General features: G+C 42.6%; 1 protein-coding gene across 1 annotated transcript; it reads left to right on the top strand.

Moving 5' to 3' along the window:
* Positions 1 to 569: 569 nt before the first annotated feature.
* Positions 570 to 18,479, top strand: LOC133479727 (double-strand-break repair protein rad21 homolog A-like). The gene is made up of 14 exons (XM_061777055.1): positions 570 to 728; positions 2,737 to 2,918; positions 3,014 to 3,143; positions 3,234 to 3,333; positions 3,510 to 3,616; positions 3,787 to 3,984; positions 4,431 to 4,556; positions 4,694 to 4,819; positions 5,400 to 5,623; positions 6,013 to 6,166; positions 10,014 to 10,159; positions 10,271 to 10,456; positions 17,344 to 17,427; positions 17,565 to 18,479. Exons 2-14 carry the CDS (start codon positions 2,775 to 2,777, stop codon positions 17,754 to 17,756), a joined length of 1,917 nt encoding a protein of 638 aa, XP_061633039.1. The 5' UTR covers positions 570 to 728; positions 2,737 to 2,774; the 3' UTR covers positions 17,757 to 18,479.
* Positions 18,480 to 22,244: the final 3,765 nt, after the last annotated feature.

Consider the following 22,244-nt stretch of genomic DNA (forward strand, 5'->3'; position numbering starts at 1 on the left):
GTAAATTGCCTGTAGGTGTGAATGTGACTGTGAATGGTTCTTTATCCAGTTCAGGGTGTACCCTGCCTCTTCCCCAGAGTCAGCTGAGATAGGCGGCAGCACATCCGTAACCTTAGTGAGGATAAGAGGTGTGTAAAATGGATGGATGGAAGCGCTATAACAAAATGCAGGTGTGTCTCTCGATGGGAACGTAAATTGAGCTAAAGCAACAAAAGCAAGTGAAGTGAATGAAATCTGTATACTATTTTGTGTGCAGAGATTTTTTTTTTTTCATTGTGGGTTTACCAAATTATCAGTACAGTTCTACATATCAGTCTGTACTTTTTTACTCAGAGTTCAATTGGTTCTTCTACTTTTTGAGTCTTTTTTTTTTTTTTTTTTTACACAAGTGTCTGTAGTCTACTACTGTATTTGCACAGTGGTGTAGGGTGTTATTAATTTTGCACCTCTGCTTTTTGTTGATTCATATTTCTTCAGTCTTCCTCACATCTCAGGAGGAAATTGTGCCACAGAGTCCCCTATCGGCCATAAGTGCTCACTGCGCGTTGTGGAAACTCCTCTTCCGCCATTTTTGAGTGTAAACATCCTGTGGATTTTAAAAGGGCAGCGTTGAGCGGGAGGAAGGCGACTGGCGCCATCTTTACTGTTTTAATGAGTACAACAGGGTGGAAGTCGCTGGGCGAAATAACATAATCTGTGGAGTTTCACTCACAAGCGGTGTACCGTTGGTAAGTAGGTTTCAACTTGTAGTGGGTTGCGCTATGTTTCACGTTTTTTTAAAGCGGACTAAGTATGCACGGTCGAGGTAATTTGTTCAGGCCTTCATGGTACTAGGAGTCGTTAGCCGCCAGCTAAAACGCTACAATTGGGAAGAGTATGAGAATTCTAGGCTCACAAACGGAAACCCGAAGTCGTTTCTCAATATTTATTTTTATTTTTATTTCACCAACGAACTGCACTTTTGACTTCTGGGAATATGACGTCGGAGCAGCCCTGCGGAAAACGTCAGACGAGCACACATCGATACGTATGTAATGAATGCTAATGCTATGTGGCGGCCAATTGAGTTCATGCCACGGCGCGATTGTGTACTATTACACGATTATTTATTTATTTTTAAATTCGTGTGCTTTTACGTAACTCGTCTGTATTAGTTGTAGGCCAGTTGTTAATTTGAATGATTAAATATTCTGCATGGCCACCGTTTATTATCTGGATTGTCGGAACTTGGGACAAAGTCTGTACTGGGTTTGTCAAAACAATTCTATTACTGAGTCCATATTTGCCTATAATGGCATAAGTTGAACACATTTTGAAACCGGTGAATGGATTGCCTCCATTTTTGTCGATTTCTTCTTTTTTTTCCCTTTTTTCTTTCTTGTTAATATGGCCGTGTATAGTACACAGTAGTCAGTGTTTGTCAATCAAAATTAAAGATGCGCTAATTTAAGTCACATAATGTATCAGGATGATAGTACCCACATATGTTGTGGCGACTCCAATAACGGGTTGGGTGCTTTCACGTGTTAAAAGTTTATCTCGAGTTTTATTGGTCTAGATTGCACACGAAGTAGTTAGGTTGGCGATTGACCATTCCATTTAAATGACAAAATAAAGTCATTCTTATTAGAACAATTTCATTTTAAAAGTGTGCCCTTTTTTATTTTGAAATGTGAGCTGTTTAAGGGGCAGGGCTTGTCTTGAAGCATTTGACTTGCAACATGACAATACTTCCCAGAATTTTGAAAATTGGGTAATGGGTTCCGGAGAACTTGAATTTTGTGTCTGATAAAGTTGCCTTTTTGGGGAATGTCTTTGTGTGATATCGCCTATTGAAAATCTGGTCGAGTAAAATTGTGTGACTTGATTATTTCTCAACATATCTACTCCACCCTTTCTTTTCATCTGCTACCTGGGAACCCCTTCGCTGATTGGCTGACAAGTTTCAGTTAATAGCCACCAATAAGCTCTTACGGGCCGAAATTCCCAGGTGTTCTCCTAGTCGACATGTCAAAATTACTGTGACGTTTCAAACGCTGTCACTTACCTTAAAAACTCCACTGAAATAGCGCAAATGGACTGTTATGTGCTAGGAGAGCAGTATGGGTTGTAGAATAGGTCATGTATGTCAGCAGTCAATACTTTTTTCCTGAATTAAATTATGGAGGATTTTCGAGGCGTTTGAAGTGTTTGGTGTGTGTGTGTGTGTATGTATATATATATATATATATATATAGAGAGATATATAGATATAGATATATAGATATAGATATATATAGATAGATAGCACGGTGAACGACTGGTTCTGAGGACCTGAGTTCAATCCCCGGCCCCGCCTGTGTGGAGTTTGCATGTTCTCCCCGTGCCTGCGTGGGTTTTCTCCGGGCACTCCGGTTTCCTCCCACATCTCAAAAACATGCATTGTAGGTTAATTGAAGACTTTAAATTGCCCGTAGGTGTGAATGTGAGTGCAAATGGTTGTTTGTTTATATGTGCCCTGCGATTGGCTGGTGACCAGTTCAGGGTGTACCCCGCCTCTTTCCAGAAGACACCTGGGATGGGCTCCAGCACGCCGTGACCCTAGTGAGGATAAACAGAACATGAATGAATGAATGAATGTTTCTGTGCTTGACTTGCACAGCATTGAAATAGTAACAGATCAGTTCCCATTAGCACCGGATGTACCACATGCATTGACCTTTTTCTAATGAAATATTGCAACATTTTGATCTCCAGGTGAGCCTACGCCATTGTGAGGCAGTGGAACCAGGGCAATGTTCTACGCCCACTTTGTCCTCAGCAAACGTGGGCCGCTGGCCAAGATCTGGCTGGCGGCCCACTGGGACAAGAAGCTGACCAAGGCTCATGTGTTTGAATGTAACTTGGAGAGTAGTGTGGAGAGCATCATCTCACCCAAGGTAACAACAACAAAAGTACACTCTTGATTATTCAGTCTGTTCAGAAAAAGACCTTTTTTAACCTCTTCATTGCACGTTTTGTATTCTGCTCATAGGTGAAGATGGCATTGCGTACATCTGGTCACCTGCTTCTCGGGGTGGTGAGAATCTACCACAGGAAGGCCAAGTACCTGCTAGCCGATTGTAATGAAGCCTTTATCAAAATCAAAATGGCTTTCAGACCAGGTATGGTGGCATCTTCTTCTACTTGCCCTAATAGTTTGTACTTCATACAGTGTTCTGAATTTCAGTGTTGTCACTTAAATTTGTGTTCAGGTGTGGTAGATTTGCCCGAGGAAAACAGAGAGGCGGCATACAATGCCATCACCTTACCTGAGGAGTTCCATGACTTTGACCAACCGCTTCCTGATCTGGAGTAAGTCCATGTCCACTACTCAGAAATAATCTTGTCACACCAAGAAAGAAATTATGCAATTCCAGAGATGAATGTTGATATTCTGAGAATGTATGTCTGCGCTCCATTCATTATGCACCACCTGTTGTACTCAACATTTCCCCTTTATTTATTTATTTATTTTGTCCTTCACACAGTGACATTGATGTGGCCCAACAGTTCACCCTGAACCAGAGCAGAGTGGAGGAGATTACCATGAGGGAGGATGTTGGCAATCTCAGTCTTTTGCAAGACAATGACTTTGGTAGGACATAAGTGATGCACCACCCTTTAAAAATTATTGTAGCGAAAAGGACATCGTGCCTTTTTAAACAAAAAAATACTAATAATTTTTAGTATAGTGTAGATCTGTCAGGACATGAGAACCGTCTTTGCGTCCTCTACATATTTAAAAGAATCTGCTGTTCTCCCTAGCTGACTTCGGCATGGACGACCGGGAGATGATGCGCGATGCCAGCACGTTTGAGGAAGACATCATGCATGGTGCCACAGCCTCTAACCTTTTGCTAGAGGCTGAGCCTGGTCCAGCTAATCTGCCCGATAAATCCAACCACATGGAGTATGATGACTTTGGTGATGCCTCCATGGGCAACAGTGATGGAGGGATGTTAGGTGAGCTTTTCAGTCCTCCCTGGCAGATACTCTGTTAGGTATTTATGTTAGTGATTATTTTAGGCGGCAAGGTGGTTGACTGGTTAGCACATCTGCCTCACAGTTCCGAGGACCCGGGTTCAAATCCGGCCTCGCCTGTGTGGAGTTTGCATGTTCTCCCCGTGCCTGTGTGGGTTTTCTCCAGGTACTCCGGTTTCCTCCCACATCCCAAAAAGATGCATGGTAGGTTAATTGAAGACTCTAAATTGCCCGTAGGTGTGAATGTGAGTGTGAATGGTTGTTTGTTTTGTGCCGTATGATTGGCTGGTGACCAGTTCAGGGTGTACCCCGCCTCTCTCCCGAAGATAGCTGGGATAGGCTCCAGCACGCCCGTAGCCCTAGTGAGGAAAAGAGGTTTAGAAAATGGATTGATAGGTGGTGATTTTAAACTATTTGCAATTTCTCAGTGGATAAGCTGCTTAGCTCTGAAGATGGAGGTGGCATTTTTGACGACCCTCCAGCCATCACTGCGAGCGTCATGATGCCTCCGGATCATGGAGACGATGAGGACGATTTTGACAACCTCCAGTCACGTAAGTACTTACTGCAAAAGCTAGAGATGATATTGCATTGTCCAACAATGAGTTTGGAAACTTATAGCTGTTTACAATCACACCTTGGAGGAAGATTTGTGCCCAATAACATTTCCTTTTTTACATCTTGTTTGTAGCGGGTCCAGACAGCCCTGACTCGGGTCCAGCAGAGCCACTACCAGCCATGGCTGACCAAACCGAACAGACCACTCTTGTTCATAATGAGGAGGAAGCATTTGCACTGGAGCCCATCGACATCACTGGTTAGAAAAATATTTTATATATACATTTGTTTTAATTTTTTTTTTTTTTTTACACATTTACATTGGAACCGCAAGTCAAGCTTTTCAGGATGCTGGTCGGCATTAAAATTTTCCCACTGATGATAGAAATAATCTGTTGGGATCATAAAACCTTTATTAAATATTAAGACAGTGTATCAAGTAATGTTTTATACTAACAGCGTCATGGTTTTTAACATTTTTAATGGTCATACGCGGATGTCCAGCTATATGGTACAATTGTAAAAGCAAATGATTTATTCACCATTAATGTGATTTAAGAGGAATACCTACTGCATGTACTTGGGAAGTAAGTCTCTTTACATTAAAGCAGTTGACTTTGTTGTACATACCAGAGTTTTATTATCAATGTAAGCTTCTTGTCTCTGTAGCCCTATTGTACTAGGTAGCCACGTCTCCAAATTGAATGACTTTATTATTATTATTTGTTTTCTTGTGAAGTTTAATTAAAAATGTTCATATAGCTTTGTTCAACAACCATTCCATATGACCCAACACTGATGACTGTATGAAGTTATAACAATGTTCAACTCCTCTTCAGTGAAAGAGACCAAGGCCAAGCGTAAGAGGAAGCTGATTGTGGACAGCGTGAAGGAGTTGGACAGCAAAACCATCAGGGCTCAACTCTCCGACTACTCGGACATTGTCACCACCCTGGACCTTGCCCCTCCCACGAAGAAGCTGATGATGTGGAAGGAGACTGGGGGAGTGGAGAAGCTCTTCTCTCTTCCTGCTCAGCCTCTTTGGAATGCCAGGCTGCTCAAGGTAATGAATGTTGGGTATTCTGATTAGCCGCTGCATTGTGAGAGGCTCAGATTTGTGGCTGATTAATTTCCAGGTTTTGTGCAGTTTCCAGTTTACGAAAATTGTTTTGGTTAGCATACACACTTTAATGTGTTTGAGAGCAGGCCAACAGTCTTTTGCCAAAAGCAAAAATTCAAGCAATTTGGCCCAATTTTTTTTAGTTTGTTAAAGTTCCATCTTTCATTAGTATGCTGTCCAGGTAATATGGTGCATAATATAGCAGAACTATTTATCGGTTTGTCTAACACCCGTCTGACTATAAGGCTGGACTTTTTTTTATTTATTTATTTATTTTTTATGAGCTGATCAACAATTTAGTTTCCTCATTTTCTCTCTGCATTAAATCTTAGATGTTCACACGTTGCCTGACACCTCTGGTGCCAGACGAGTTGAGGAAGAGGAGAAAGGGTGGCGAAGCAGACAGTTTGGATGAATTCCTCAAAGAGCTGGAGAACCCAGAGGTGCCCAGAGAGGATGTTTTGGGTCAGCACAGAGATGTCATTGGTAAGACCAGTTTTGGGGGAAAAGCAACTGTGCTAAATTTGTAGTTTGCAGATACACACACATGCAAATCAGTTGCCTTTTGGCAAAATTTGCTGCTTTGAACTCAAAATAGGCAATGTATGTGAATTGTATAGATCTGATGAGTTTTTCCTGGTGGGTGGTTAGCTGTGGCTGTCGTCATAGGCTGTTTTGTACTCCTTGATTCACCATCCACACACAGATGTAATTTCTGAATATTACTCTGCAGCGAACTAAAATGCGAGCGCATTGGCCTGAGGTTCCCCCTGTATGCTCGGGACCTGCTTTGGATAAAGTCACAGGATTTGACGAGACCAGAAAAAACACTTCCGCCATTTCTGCTGTTAAGAAGTAACGGTACTTTTACTCTGTTACAATGATCTAAATTTCGCTCTCTACTTTTATTTATCAATTATTGCTTATTTATTAACTATTTCGTGAGCGAGACAACAACTTTGACTTCCGCATTGGGTGCTGTTTGCGCCTTGCCAATTTAAGTGCTCGTGACCTTTTAAGTCTAGTTCACCAATCAAATGACACAAAGTCACATGACCTCACACACCTACGTCCGGGAAGCCCTATAGAAGACGTTATTAACACTCGATAAGCCAGCCCGGCTGATCGTTGTCCCTGCGTGGTCACCGTGTTGGGAAGGTCGTCGTCACTATGAAGGCAACTGCCCGCTACTCGTTTACATTTAGACGAACAAAAACAACAGCTTTCATGTATTGTAGTACATGTCTGGCACTGTCTGCCCAATTGTGGATATTTCAGCCCACTTAGAACTTGAGAAAACTCCTTGCAGTAAATTGCAGATGATGTAGTTTTGGCTACGCATACACGCACACAAACACACACAGCAAGATCAGAATTTTCACATTCACATTTTATTGTTTTTATTTCATTGATGTCCATGCTGTGATTAAAAATAAAAAAAAAAAGAATAAAATAAAAAAATCAGAAGATACTCGCTATTTAGTCAGTACTTGATTTAAATATTTCACTGTGTACTTTTTACTCTTAAGTAATTTTTGGGAGGATTACGTTTACTTGAGTCACATTATTGTCAAGTAACAGCACTCTTACTTGAGTACAATATTTGGCTACTCTACCCACCTCTGGAGCAGAGATCCCCTATTGTTACTCTTACGTTTAAGTAAATTTGTACATCAATATGTACTTGAGCGGTGTAAAATGTTTTTCTGTGTGAAGAAATTTGTTTTATTTTGCCTTACTGTACTCTGCAGAGTCTTCCAGATTGCTTAATTTATTTTAAAATAACATCTGTACAGGGGCTCGGGGACCCCCCCCCCCCCCCCCCAGATCCCCCAACAATGTTTTGTTTTCCTTTGTTTTTTTTTTTGTTTGTTTTTTTTTCCCTTTTTTTTTTTTTTTTTTTTTGGGTCACCTTTTTCATCAGAATCATCTTTATTTGCCAAGTATGTCCAAAACACACAAGGAATTTGTCTCCGGTAGTTGGAGCCGCTCTAGTACAACAGACAGTCAATTTACAGAACACTTTGGAGACAAAAAGACATTGACAAAAAACAATTGTGCAAAAAGATGCAGAGTCCTCTAGCACTTAGAGCAGTTCGAATGACTAATATTGCAATAGTCCGGTGCAATGACCATTGTGCAAAGGGCGCTGAGACTTCAAGGAGTGTATGCGGTTTAAAGTGACGAGTAGTGTGATAATCTGGGACAATGTTGGTTGTGCAAATGTTACAGATACTCCTCAATCAGTGTGCAAATGGAGAAGATGCTACTCTGGCATGAGTGCCCAGTATATGTAAATAGTGCAGCATGGCGAGACAACTACAGTGAGTGCACAAGTAATACATAATTGGCCCCACAGAAATGTAACAATGAATTCAAATCAAAAAATTGCCAGCTTGTTGTAATGGAATTATAGGTTAGGTGTTTAAGAAGTTGATCGCAAGAGGGAAGAAGTTGTTGGAATGTCTACTAGTTCAAGTTTGTATTTATCGGTAGTGCCTACCTGAGGGAAGGAGCTGGAAGAGCTGGTGACCGGGATGCGGAGGGTCCGAGAGGATTTTGCACGCCCTTGTCTTAGTTCTGGCAGCGTGCAAGTCCTCAATGGTGGCTAGGGGGGTACCGACAATCCTTTCAGCAGTTTTGATTGTCCGTTGCAGTCGGAGTTTGTCCTTTTTTGTAGCAGCACCAAACCAGTCTGTGATGGAAGAACACAGGACTGGTTCGATGACCGCTGTGTAGAACTGTCTCAGCAGCTCCGGTGGGAGGCTGTGCTTTCTCAGAAGCCGCAGGAAGTATATCCTTTGCTGGGCCTTTTTGAGGACGGAGTTGATGTTGGTTGCCCACTTCAGGTCCTGAGAGATTGTAATTCCCAGGAACTTGAAGGTCTCGACATTTGACACTCCTGAAGTCCACGATCATCCCTAGTCTTGAGCGTGTTCAGCTCCAGGTTGTGTCGGCCGCACCACAGCTCCAGCCGCTCCGCTTCCTGTCGATATGCAGACTCGTCACCGTCCTTTATGAGGCCGATGACAGTGGTGTCATCTGCAAACTTCAGGAGTTTGACAGTGGTTCGCTGAGGTGCAGTCGTTCATGTAGAGAGAGAAGAGCAGCGGAGAGAGGACACAACCTTGGGGTGCCCCAGTGCTGATGCTGCGTGTGGATGAGGTGGCCTCCCCCAGCCTGACCTGCTGTGTCCTGTCCGTCAGAAAACTGTAATTCCACTGGCAGATGGCAGGTGAGATGCTGAGCTGGAGAAGCTTTGATCAAAGGAGTTCAGGGATGATAGTGTTGAACGCTGAGCTGAAGTCCACGAACAGGATCCTTGCGTAGGTCCCTGCACTGTCGAGGTGTTCTAGGATGAAGTGCAGTCCCATGTTGACTGCATCATCCGCAGACCTGTTCGCTTGGTAGGCAAACTGCAGGGGGTCCAGCAGGGGACCTGTGACACTCTTGAGGTGGTCCAGCACGAGACGTTCAAAGGACTTCATGACCACAGATGTTAAAGCGACAGGCCTGTAGTCATTCAGACCCGAGATTGCAGGTTTCTTGGGGACTGGAATGATGGTGGAGCGTTTGAAACAGGGTGGAACTTCGCACATTTCCAGAGATCTATTGAAGATCTGAGTGAAGACTGGAGCGAGCTGGTCCGCGCAGACTTTGAGGCAGGATGGGGACACATGGTCCGGGCCTGCCGCTTTGTTAATCTTTTGTTGTTTGAAGATGCGTCTCACATCCTGTTCATGGATGGTTAACGCAGAAGTCAGAGGTGTGATTGTGGTCGGGGGTGCGGCCGGATGGGTGTGTGGTGTGAAACTGTCCTTTTCAAATCTGCAGTAGAAGGTATTCAAGTCGTTGGCTAGTGTGCTATTGTTCTCAGCTTGGGGGGGGGATCGTCGCTTGTAATTAGTCAGCGATTGGAATGCATGCCAGACTGATTTAGAGTCGTTTGCGCTAAACTGTTTTTCCAACTTTGCTGCATAGTTCCTCTTTGCAATGTTAATTTCTTTCGTCAGCTGGTTTCTAGCTCGATTATACAGGGCCCGGTCCCCGCTCTGATATGCGTCCTCCTTAGCTTGGCGAAGCTGCTTAAGTTTAGCAGTGAACCACGGCTTGTTGTTGTTGAATGTGCGAAATGATTTTGTTGGTGCACAAACCTCTTCACAGAAACTGATATAGGATGTGACAGTGTCCGTATATTCATCCAGGCTGCCAGGAATTTTCAAAGACACTCCAGTCTGTGCAGTCTAAACAGCTTTGAAGTTCCATCTTGCCTTTGATTTTTGCACGTATGGATACAGCTGATCAGTAACAATTTCCTTCATTCACTGTACAGATCAGACGATCGTGGAAGAGCCCAGTATGTTGGCTGTCTCTGCAATGGAAGGGAGTAGAACAACACTGGATGAGACTGTCATGCCTCCCCCCTCCACCCCTCGTGGTGTCAAACGCAAGACCCTTGAAAAGGAGAGCACCCTGCCTGTGAGTGCTACAAAAGTGTTTCCCAAAAATGTTTTTTTAATAGGGTAGGACCAAACCTTAGTGAGTTCTACTGCCCATTGGCTGGCATTGATTGGCCCTGTTGTCTTTCAGATGGCTGCCTTGGAACAGCAGCAGCCACAACAGCTGGCCGACCGCTCAGTCTTGTCTCAGAGACTAGATATGTCGCAGGTCGACCTCCCCCCGGAGGAGACCACCGTCAACCTCACGCAGCTCGTTCCGGAACTGGACCTCATTGGAGAGAAGAGCAAAGACAAGAAGGATGAGAGTGACGAAGAGGTTAGTTATTTTAGATTTAACTGTTGTGACATTTATGACCAAAACAAGCTAGAAAGGCACCCTTGCCATCTCACCTTTTGTTAGATAACTGAAACGGGACAGAAGTGTGGTAGGGAGGGACAGGCCTCTTTGAGGGCGAAGCCCCTCAGGTTTAGTTTGATTTATATGCAAAAAGTCACTTTAAGCATTAGAGCTGTAACGATACACCAATTAAAATTTTATTCGTATCTTTATCTCTGACTCACAGTTCGATACATGTTTCGATTTTCTATAAATAAATTAATATAATATATTTTAAGGATATAGTTAATTTATTTTTTTAACAATATTTATAAAAAAATCATTATAGCTTTTTGTTCAACAGACATTTATAATGTATGGGTTAGTTTCAGGGGTTCAGTAGGAGTCAAGACAAATGCTGTGTGCACCTATTCTGTTCACCCCACTTTTGATTCAACAACTCTTCAGGACAACAATGCTCTTGGCCTTTTCGCATCACCAAATCATAGAAAGCTTTTGAAATTCTAAGTGTTTGTTACAACTTATCTTTGAGTACTCCTTTGAAGATGGTAGATTTTGAGGACTCGTATAATATTGTACCTGTTTTGGATGACAAAGAAAAACACATTTTCCTTCCATAATTGCTAAGGGTTCAGTGAATGCATGTATGAAATCTGCGGGGTTCAGTACCTCTAACAAGTTGAAGAATCACCAACTTAGATCAAATATTCTGGATCTTGTTGACGGTGAGATTTCAATCTCTACCGGATTGAGAACATCAAACGAAAAGATGAAATGCTCCCATAATGTTGACCAAAGTGAGTTTCTAGGTTTCAACAATTTCAAGCTTATTAGTTGTGCTAGCCATGTTTCTTTCTCGTCTGGTTGACTTTGTGCATTTGAAATGAACCTTTATTAGCAACAGTTTTGCCCACTCCGCTCAAATGAACATCACAGGAAAAGTACTCACAAGACACACAGTTGGAGGAGGCTTGCTGAAGCAACCTATCTTCAATGGTTTATTTATTTTTATTTTTTTTTTAAATTAGCTTTTCTAGCACGGCATGGTGAACGACTGGCTAACACATTTGCCTCACAGCTCTGAGGGTCTGGATTCAAATCTGGTGTCGCCCGTGTGGAGTTTGCATGTTCTCCCTGTGCCTGCATGGGTTTCTCTGGGTTTCCTAGCACATCAAAAAAACATGCATGGTAGGTTGATTGAAGACTCCAAATTGCCCATAGGTGTGTATATGAGTGTGAATGCTTGTTTTTCTATGTGTGCCCTAAAATTGGCTGTGGACCAGTTCAGGGTGTACCCCGCCTCTCGCCGGTAGTCAGCTGCGATTGGCGCCAGCACGCCCATGACCCTAGTGAGGATAAGCGGTATGGGAAATGGATGGAAGGTTTGGTTGGACTGTGAGCTGATATGGCTGTATTTAGATTGGAGAGACAAACTCTTGGAGTTGGAAGGGGCCTTTCCCGTTTCTGCCATTTCAAGACAGCACAAGTATGTGTCTTACAGTACAGCGGAACCTTGGTTTTTGTGATTAATCTGTTCCAAAAAGTGGTTAAAACCAATTACGAAAACAATATTTCCCATAGGATATACCGTATTTTCACGACCGTAGAACGCACCGTATTAAAAGGCGCAGTCTCAGTTACAGGGTCTATTTCTGTATTTAACACATACATAAGGCGCACCGTATTATTGGGCGCAGGCATGGTAAAACATACGGTAGCATGCATGCACGCACACTAAAACAATGTTTTTAAAAAGGCAGCGGGAGCAAAACTGAGTTCGGTTGTACTTTATTGAAGTATTTAACAATGTACTCACGTTGTTTTTTTATATCAATCCTCATCCAAAAATCCATCAAAGTCCTCATCATCTGTATCTGAAATGAACAGCTGGGCAAGTTCTCCAACAAAGACGCCAGGTTCCCTCTCGTCATTGTCTGAGTCAGTCTCGTTGCCGGGGGGCTGTTCAGCAATGATGCCGGCTTTCGCGAAAGCTCGGACAACAGTCAAATCAGATACCTTAGCCCAAGCATCCACAATCCATTCACATATGGTGGCGTAACTCGCCCGGTGTTGCCTCCCAGTCTTAGTTGCACTTGGTTTTTCACAGCGGCTGTGAGATGGGCGTGCATGGAGTCACAGATCAACAGGGACGGTGACCCGTGGAAAAAAACATCCAGTCTCTTTACATACACCGCACTCAGCCACTCTCTCATTTTCTCCTCGTCCATCTAGCCCTTTTGATTGGCCTTAACGATGACGGCGGCTGACCAGAGCTGTGGCCGTAAGGTAGTTGGTGCCATTCCCCGAACCCGTTGGTGGACACCAACGGTGAGGGATGCCGTCAAGCTGAAGAACAAGTCCTATCGGGCCTTTTTGTCCTGTGGGACTCCTGCAGCAGCTGATGGGTACCGGCTGGCCAAGCGGAATGCAGCTTTGGTGGTCGCTGAAGCAAAAACTCGGGAGGAGTTTGGTGCGGCCATGGAAAAAGACTTTCGGACGGCTTCGAGGAAATTCTGGTCCACCATCCGGCGTCTCAGGAGGGGAAAGTAGTGCACCATAAACACTGTGTATAGTGGGGATGGGGTGCTGCTGACCTCGACTCAGGACGTTGTGAGTCGGTGGGGAGAATACTTCGAAGACCTCCTCAACTCCACCGACACGCCTTCCCATGAGGAAGCAGAGTCTGGGTTCTCTGAGGCGGGCTCTCCTATGTCTGGGGTTGAGGTCACCGAGGTGGTTAAAAAGCTCCTCGGTAGCAAGGCCCCGGGGGTGGATGAGATTTGTCGGGAGTTCCTAAAGGCTCTACAGGGGGATCACACTCCTCAGCCTCTCTCGTAAGGTCTATTCAGGGGTGCTGGAGAGGAGGGTCCGTGGGGAAGTCGAATCTCAGATTCAGGAGGAAGAGTGTGTTTTTCGTCCTGGCCGTGGAACAGTGGACCAGCTCCACACCCTCGGCAGGGTCCTCGAGGCTGCGTGGGAGTTCACCCAACCAGTCTACATGTGTTTTGTGGACTTGGAGAAGGCGTTCGACCGTGTCCGTCGGGGAGTCCTGTGGGGGGGGTGCTTCGGGAGTATGGGGTACCGCACCCCCTGATACGGGCTGTACAATCCCTGTACGACCTGGTTTCAGAGCTTGGTCCGCATTGCTGGCAGTAAGTCGGACTCGTTTCTGGTGAGGGTTGGACTCCGCCAAGGCTGCCCTTTGTCACCGATTCTGTTCATAACTTTTAGCCGAGGCGTAGAAGTGGTCCGGTTTGGTGGCCTCAGAATTGCATCTCTGCTTTTTGCAGATGGGGTTCTGTGCTTCATCAAGCCATGATCTCCAACTCTCACTGGAGTGGTTTTCAGCCGAGTGTGAAGCGGCTGGGATGAGAATCAGCACCTCCAAATCTGAGACCATGGTCCTCAGTCGGAAAAGGGTGGCGTGCCCTCTCCGTGTCGGGGATGAGATCCTGCCCCAAGTGGAGGAGTTCAAATATCTTGGGGTCTTGTTCACGAGTGAGGAAAGAATGGAACGGGAGATCGACAGGTGAATCGGTGCAGTGATGCAGACTTTGTATCGGTCCGTTGTGGTAAAGAAGGAGCTAAGCCGAAAGGCGAAGCTCTCAATTTACCGGTTGATCTACGTTCCTACCCTCACCTATGGTCACGAGCTGAGTTTCCTCTGCAGGGTGTCCCGGCTCTCCCTTCGAGATAGGGTGAGAAGCTTGGTCATCCGGGAGGAGCTCAGAGTAGAGCCCCTGCTCCTCCGCATTGTCCACAATTATACAGTTTTAAAGTTTTAAAGACAGGAGCCAGACGAGGTGGCTCGGGCATCTATTTAGGATGCCTTCTGGACGTCTCCCTGGTGAGGTGTTCTAGGCACGTCCCACCGGGAGGAGGCTCCGGGGACGACCCAGGACACGCTGGAGAGACTACTTCTCTCGGTTGGCCTGGGAACGCCATGATATTCTAATGTTGTGAAATACTGGATGTATTTTTTTTCTTCTGCCATAATCATCAAAATTGAACAAATAAAGGCTTGAAATATATCACTTTGTGTGGTGAACTAATATAACATACAAGTTTTACTTTTTTAAACAAATTATGTAAATGGTCTTTCCCTCTATTTAGATTTTTTGACACAGCTGTAATTTTAAGACATAATCGAAACATGTTCAAATAAAAGCAAAGTATAACAAAAGGCATGCATGTGTTTATGTAGTCTGTTTTTCTACGTTTAATAAATTGTGTACTTGTAAAAAGCAGCATAACTTCAACTTAATGTCAGCATACATGGGGTGTTGGGTTAAGGAAAAAACGGAGTGTGATTTGTATACAAACGAACAGAACTTGATTTTAGTAACGATGTAGCTGCTTTAAAAACATGCAATACATAAAATTGCAACTGAATACTTAAATTGGACCCTTACACAACTTTAAAACTGTATAATTGTGGACAAAGGAGATAATGGAGTTAATTTACGCTCACTAAAAATTGCGAACTGGGAAACTACAAAATAAGGCCATCTTGGCGCTCTTGCATGGCAAGTAAGCAATCTGCCGGGCTGCAGAATTGGATCGGTTCCGGTAATAGTGTTTTTGTGGCGTAATCCAACTCAGTAAGTCCTGACGACTGCACTTAGGCTTTGCCCAAAATGGAGTGGTGTTTCCAAGCGAAAATACACACAAATTAAACAGAGTGCAGTGTGCGCTGTGATGAGGCGGCCATTAAGCCAGCTGTAGCAACGTCACTGGCATGGGGAAGGATCCACACTGTCTGAAATATGGAAGCCTCTGATACCAGAAAATGAATCCTCAACTATAACTGTTGATACAACCATTAGAGGGACTGTATTTGCAATATCACATGGGAAATCGGTGGTATCCATCATAGGCAGACGCACAAAAGGAGCATATAACTGCACAATCTCAGCGCAGCAAAAGCCATACAACACGAATCACAAGCAAAGCGCCAGGAGGTGAATTGATTCGGAGTATTTTCTGAATCAGTATTGAAATGTCGGGCAGAGAATTGCAATGCATTGGTGAATTATTTTTACCCACCCTGAGATTTTGGTACCCATCCCTAATTGTTATAAAGTATATACTGAAGTTAAGCAGTGAATTACGTATTTCAGTCAGTAAGCAATCTGCCGTGCAAAGCATCACTCGAGCACCTGTTCACCAACGTCTCACCAGTCTCCTGACAAAATATGAAGTTGTCAGAAATAGAGATGGATGAAATCCTGAGGCAGGACACTGCTAAGTAGTGTACAACAGACTGGAAAATGGCCATGCATCCAAGACAATAATAATGACATGTTTACAAGCCCTACAAGAAAACACTCGAGTTGCACAAGCCTATGGAATGCTTTGTGTGGGCGCTCAGTTTCAGGAAATGAGTTTCCGAGTCACACAGTAAGATGGATGAGTTTTCTACGGACCGGTTTCAAACCGATGGAAACGGAACAGATTGTGGAAAACTGGTATAGTTAAAAAAAAAAAAAGGTTACCCAAACCGAATATTAGGAAAATGAGCATGCGTAAACCAAGGTCGCAGTGTATTGTGAGTTTTTGTCTTAATACTGTATCGTTATAGACCTAGTATGCATGTACACAGTGGCAGCTACAACTGTATAACGGTAAATTTTGTAGTAATTTTAATCCATCTGTTACATTAATGTAACACTTGAATGGAGTGTAATTTGATTAGTCATACCTGGAGAGTGGTACGCAGGTATAATGTGCTAAAGAGGTGACTGTTATTGGTTCGCTGATCACTTGTGAGCCAAGGTCAATAAACGGAGTCTGTACAATGTGCATGTGGAACGGATGCCAGCTCGTGCTGTGCAAAAGTACGTGAGTCAAACCTCGCTGTTAGAGAGCCTTTAGAGTAGCGGCACCCGGTGGGTTAACACCCTGGGCTCTTAGCTTGCTGGTTAGCGCATTGCACTGTCAACCTGGGGGTCAGAAATAACACAGATTCGAGTCTTGGGCCAGACCGCACCAGATGATCCCCTTCACGCATGCGCTCAAAGATAGAATGATTGCCTGAGTTTTTGTGTCACGGGCTACTCAAACGTATAAAAATGAATGAAGGTTAATGTAACTGCAGCAATGCTACTATATTACCTGCACATACACGTTTAGGGCAGTGCTATAGGAGCGTTGAGGTAAACAACATTTTACATTACACACACAAGAGTTTACATTCCTTGAAAACTTGTTGTATTGGCAGATATTTTGGATGGTATTTTTACAATCGCAGGAATTGTTTCTATTTTTTTTTTAGTAATAGACAAAAGATGAGAGAAAATTGCCATTATTTTTTTGTAATTTCAATGAAAAATCCTTTTGACGTATATATCATTATTGGGATATAAAATTACCTATATTGGAACATGAAAAATTTACTCTATTGCACAGCAAAAATGGCAGCTATATCAGAACTTGGCATTTTTTCATTCAAAGCAGCACTTGCAATAACAGGACCTTTCTTGCCTGGCTTCAGTAAAACGTTTACTCTACTGAAATTAGTTTGGACAGAATATTCATCCAATGACCTTTTAACCATGGTTTTCTTTTCTCAAAAAGCAATACAATATATTTGTGAAACAAACTTTGGGGAAAAATCTGCTTTGGAATTGTTTGTTTGGTTCTTGTGACATTGTTTATTTCTGTACCAAGTAAGATCAGGAAAAAAAACAACCTTTAAATGTTTATATTATATATTAGTTATATTTACCGTATGTGAACTTTCAACATATATCCATAGAATTACTCTAATACTATACACAGATTGACATTGAAATGCAAAACCACTACTACACCCATGCAAAAGGGGAAGGGACCAACCAACCAGAGCATTTTGTTGTCTTGATTAGGATGAAGAAGGTCAGGCTGGAGATCAGGACCAGGAAGAGAAGCGATGGAACAAGAGAACCCAACAGATGCTACATGGGCTTCAGGTACGAAAACTACTTGGCTGGTTCAATCATTTTTATAACATTTTAACAATCTAGGTTGGTTGGTCAACGCACGGTCATTGTTAACATGCCCGTCCGTGTTTGGCGATGACTTGGCTAATTTGTGTTTGTCCCTGCAGCGCGTCATGGCCAAGACTGGAGCAGACTCAGTCAGCCTGCTTGACTTGTGCCGGAACAACAACAAGAAGCAGGCTGCTGCTAAGTTCTACAGTTTCCTGGTCCTCAAGAAACAGCAAGCTATCGAAGTCACCCAGACAGACCCTTACAGCGACATCATCGCCACCGCTGGACCAAGATTCCACCTTATTTAGACATTGGAAGAGGGGGAAGAAAAAAAACACTGCTTGTCACAGGCATCCTTTTTTGAATGGGCAACTTTTTTTTGTCATTTTGTTATGTCAGACTCTCCCCCCCCCCCTCCCAGGAGGAAGGGTGGGGTTAGTGGGGAAGGTTTTTGGAGGTTTTAAAATGATTTTACTGTATTTTAGGTGGAATCATGCAGTATTCACTCATTTCAAACAGAAGAATGTTTAACAGTTATATTTATAAAGAAACATGTTTCGATCACGAATTTGTATGCTTTGATTCATTTTCTTTGAAGTTAAATCTGCTCATCTATAAATCTTTATAAACAGTTCCCCTCTAACCCTGGAAATATTACAGCTTTTTGACATGAGAATCCATTGTTTCCATGTAAAATTCTGCATCAGCTGTGTACATATTATGGAAAGGTACTGTTTTATTCCTCAAAAGTGTTACCTCTCCTCCACCTTGTTGCACTTGTTTTTCCATATAAAACAAGTAAATAAGTCAAAAATGTTCTCCCCTGCAGCCAGATATTATGCTTCCGTGTAATTCAGGCAGGTTTGTCAGTTAAACTCCTTTTGTATTTTGCATTTACGCTTGTACACCTTTTTGCATTATGTAACTAGAAAATGTACTTGTTACAGATACGTACAGTGTCCCCCCTTTTTAGTCTTTGGGTAATCTTTAGTGATACATCTGTAAAGGTTGGAAATAAAGTGTTTTACGTACACTGTTGCTGAGTATTATTTAATCCTACACCCCGTTTAAAAAAAAACGTGATTTGGCTGAACATGTATTTTATTTTTAAAAATCCCTTGCACCAAAAGCATACAAAGCATTGACTATGATAACATATATTCCAATGTAATTGACACACCTGTTTTTTGTTTTCAGGAGCCCAAAACATGTTGAACCAATGGACAATAGAAAAGAGTGATTTATATTTATATATATATACACCGGCTGATTAAACTAACTCCTTGTTTTTAAGTACTTCTAATTTATTTCTGAACTATAATTCTTACAAGAAATGAACATGAGAAAAAAAATTATTGCAAGGAGTTTTATTTAAAATTCGATATGGGCGTCAGCATTAGCCACCAGTTTCTCAAGCCGCCTGGGAACTGCATTAACTGAATTCGCAAGGAACTCTTATGGGATGGAAGATATAACTTCTCGTATTCGCCCTTCAAGTTCTTACAAAGTCGTTGGTTTGGTAGAATAGACTTGCTCCTTTAATCATGGAACATACAAAAAATTTTTTAGAAAGATATTACTACATGAATAGTTTTAAAATAGGGGGTTCTTACATTTAAGCAGACTTGAAGTATGCAATATGTAGTGATATTTAGATGCAGTGTGGAGACTACTGTAATGACAGATGTATCCCCCCCAACACACACAATTTCAAACCATTACCAGGGGTCTTATTAAAAGGGTCACTCTTTTGTGTCAAAATACACAGGAATAATAAACTAGTATGTACAGCATACTACACATCCCTGTGATAAAGTACACTTGAAATTACTTTGAGTTGGTGGGGTGCATTTCTGTCTCAGGCAGATGAGTAACAATTCATTAAACCTCCATTACAGTGGCAGAGCTAGGGTGTTACAACTAGGCGAGCAGCTCCATGTTCTCAAACAGAGAAAGCCAGACATTTTCACTCACGGAGGCAACACTTCATCACAAAACTGCCGGATAACAGTGTGCGGATAAGTGCATGTGGCGTGTGCAGCATGCACTTTTCCAAACACACACTACCACCCATTGCGTTGTGGAAATATGTGCTGTATATTTATATAAATGTTGATTGGATTAACTGGTGAGAAATTGTAGACTGTATGAATGTTTGGTTTACATTAGGCGAATGTGAGAAGATTGCATAGTTGAGTTCAAATTACATGTATGCATGTTTCATACTTAAGGCATTACAATTTTAAACAAAAACATTTACATTTGTTACAGGTAAAACATTTTGAAAACCCTATCATAAATATGGATAAATCATCCATCCATCCAGCGGGTGGCTATCCCAGTTGACCTTGGGCGAGAGGCAGCGAGGGTACACCCTGAACCAGTCACCAACCAATCGCACGGCACATATATAGACAACTATTCACATTTAAGTCTTCAAAAAAACCTACTATGCATGATTCTGGAATGTGGGAGGAAGCCCTCGCAACTATAAGGAGGACACGCAAAATCCACACAAGGAAGTCGGAGCTGAGATTCGAATCCTGAACCTCAGAATTGTGAGGCAGATGTGCTAACCACTATAACTACTGTGCTGCCCTGTCAGAAATAGATACACAAGTCTATTTTATTCTGTCTTCCTTTACTCCTTTTTTACAGTTGTTGTTTTTTTGGTGCATGTCATTCATTGTACTTGGTATTTCTTAAATTATTCATCAGATCATTTACCCTCTCAGTCCTTGAAAGTACCTGCTGAAATAGAACACTTTGGAGACATCGTCATACACACAAATAATCTGATAAGACAACGCCCTGTGATGATTGTTGAGCTCTTATTGATGACAATATCTAAAACATGATCTACAGAGTGCTTAAGCTGTAACTTTCAGCTACAAGCAGCTACAACACTTGAGAGGTCTGTAAATACAAACACAGAACGCAATATCAGAGTGCCCATTATTCAAATAATAATAACTAAATGTTAACCCCAGAGGCATGCCATAGTACAAATCTGACTCCAAATTCACTTGATGCAAGATGAGTAACAGCTCATCAAATGATGCTACTATAAACCTCCTAAACTTCTTTGACCTAAAAAAGCAACCGACAAACTACTATAATTGATTTAATTTGTGTCAATCTGTCTGTATACCAAGTTTCAAGGCAGCAGTGGAGGCTGCCCTTCACTCACCTTTGCAAGCAGTGATGGCGTTTAAGGGTGACATACTTTCTTGGTTTTCTGCACTTCAACAGCTTTAGACGCCGTACATTTACATGCACAAAATGAACTGCGTTACTAAAATAGTTTGGTCTCTCCTTTTTTTGCCACATGAAGTTTACATGGACAGGGTGCAATTCGATCTTTGACCAAACAACTTTTGAAAAGTTGAACATGGTCAGATTAAGGTGTTTACATGCATTTTAAAAGTCTGGTTTAACGCAATACGGGTAGTTCAGTTTTCTTAATGCATGTACACATACTGTATGACACGTAACAGTTCTCAAGCTCAGCTGTGCTTGTGCGAATATGTCGCTGGTGTCTCACCTCACCTGCTACAAGAACCTGTGTTACATACAGTAGCCCTTGTGATGGAATACAGTGCCTCTGCAAATGGCTTCTCCGGGAATGAGAGGTCCATCATGCGAGCATACATCTTATCCATCAGTGGCCTTGTGCACTGACAGATCACCGGATTGAATCCCTCTTTCCAATTTCTGTACTGCTTATCCTGTGGGTCACTTGACACTCTCCCAGATGATTTAGGGTGAGAGGCAGAGTGGTGGTTCAGTGGTTAACACATCGGCCTCAAAGTTCTTAGGGTCAGAGTTCAAGTCTCAGCTCTTGCTATTCTGTGTGTGTGTGCATTTTCTCCCAGTGTTGGTGTAGGTTTCCTCTGGGCACTTTGGATTCCTCTCTTGCTCCAAAAACATGCATGTTAGGATAAATGAAGACTCTAAAATTCCATTGGTGTGCTCATTTATTTGTATATATGTGCCCTGCACATATAAACCTCCTGTCTAGTTTCTGTACCAAAGAAAGCCACCTCATCTGGTGTCGACGACATAAGCAAAACTAAGGAGCTAGTAGTTGTGGGACTTGGGGAGGACCAAGACAAGTACTGGGGAGTACACTTGAACAACAACTTGATGATTGGAATACCAACATGGATGCTGTGTACAAGAAGGAAATGAGCAGGTTGTATTTCTATAGCAGTGATTCTCAACCAGTGTGCCGGGGCACATTAGTGTGCCGTGAGTGCTCTTCAGGTGTGCCGTGGGAAATTATCAAATTTTACTTAATTGCTCCAAAAATTATTTATTTCCAAGAAATAATGTCTCTTATTCATCTATTTATGCCAGTGAGGCATAGTGACAGACAGAACAAATAAATGCTCTTCTATTAAATGTCAGGAAGTAAATACAGTAATTAATGTATCCGCTTTTTGTGACATTTTCGTTTGTTGGTGTCCTGTGAGGTTTTTCAATTGTAAAATATGTGCCTCGGCTCCATAAACGTTGGAAATCACTGTTCTAGGGGAAGCTCAGATCCGTCAATGTATGCAGTAAGATATTGAAGCTCTTCTACCAGTCCGTGGTGGCAAGTGGCATCTACTTTGCTGTTGTCTGCATAAATAAACTTAAGAAGGCTGGTGACATCATGAAACTGAATATGGAGACGTTTGAGGCAGTGGGGGACCAGAGAGCACTGACCAAACTTCTTTCCACCATGGACAATCCTTCACATCCTCTCCTTGACACTGCAGCAGCAGACGAGCACTCTCTCTCCAACAGACTTA

Source organism: Phyllopteryx taeniolatus, chromosome 6, assembly GCF_024500385.1.
Source record: "Phyllopteryx taeniolatus isolate TA_2022b chromosome 6, UOR_Ptae_1.2, whole genome shotgun sequence".
NCBI lineage: Eukaryota > Metazoa > Chordata > Actinopteri > Syngnathiformes > Syngnathidae > Phyllopteryx > Phyllopteryx taeniolatus.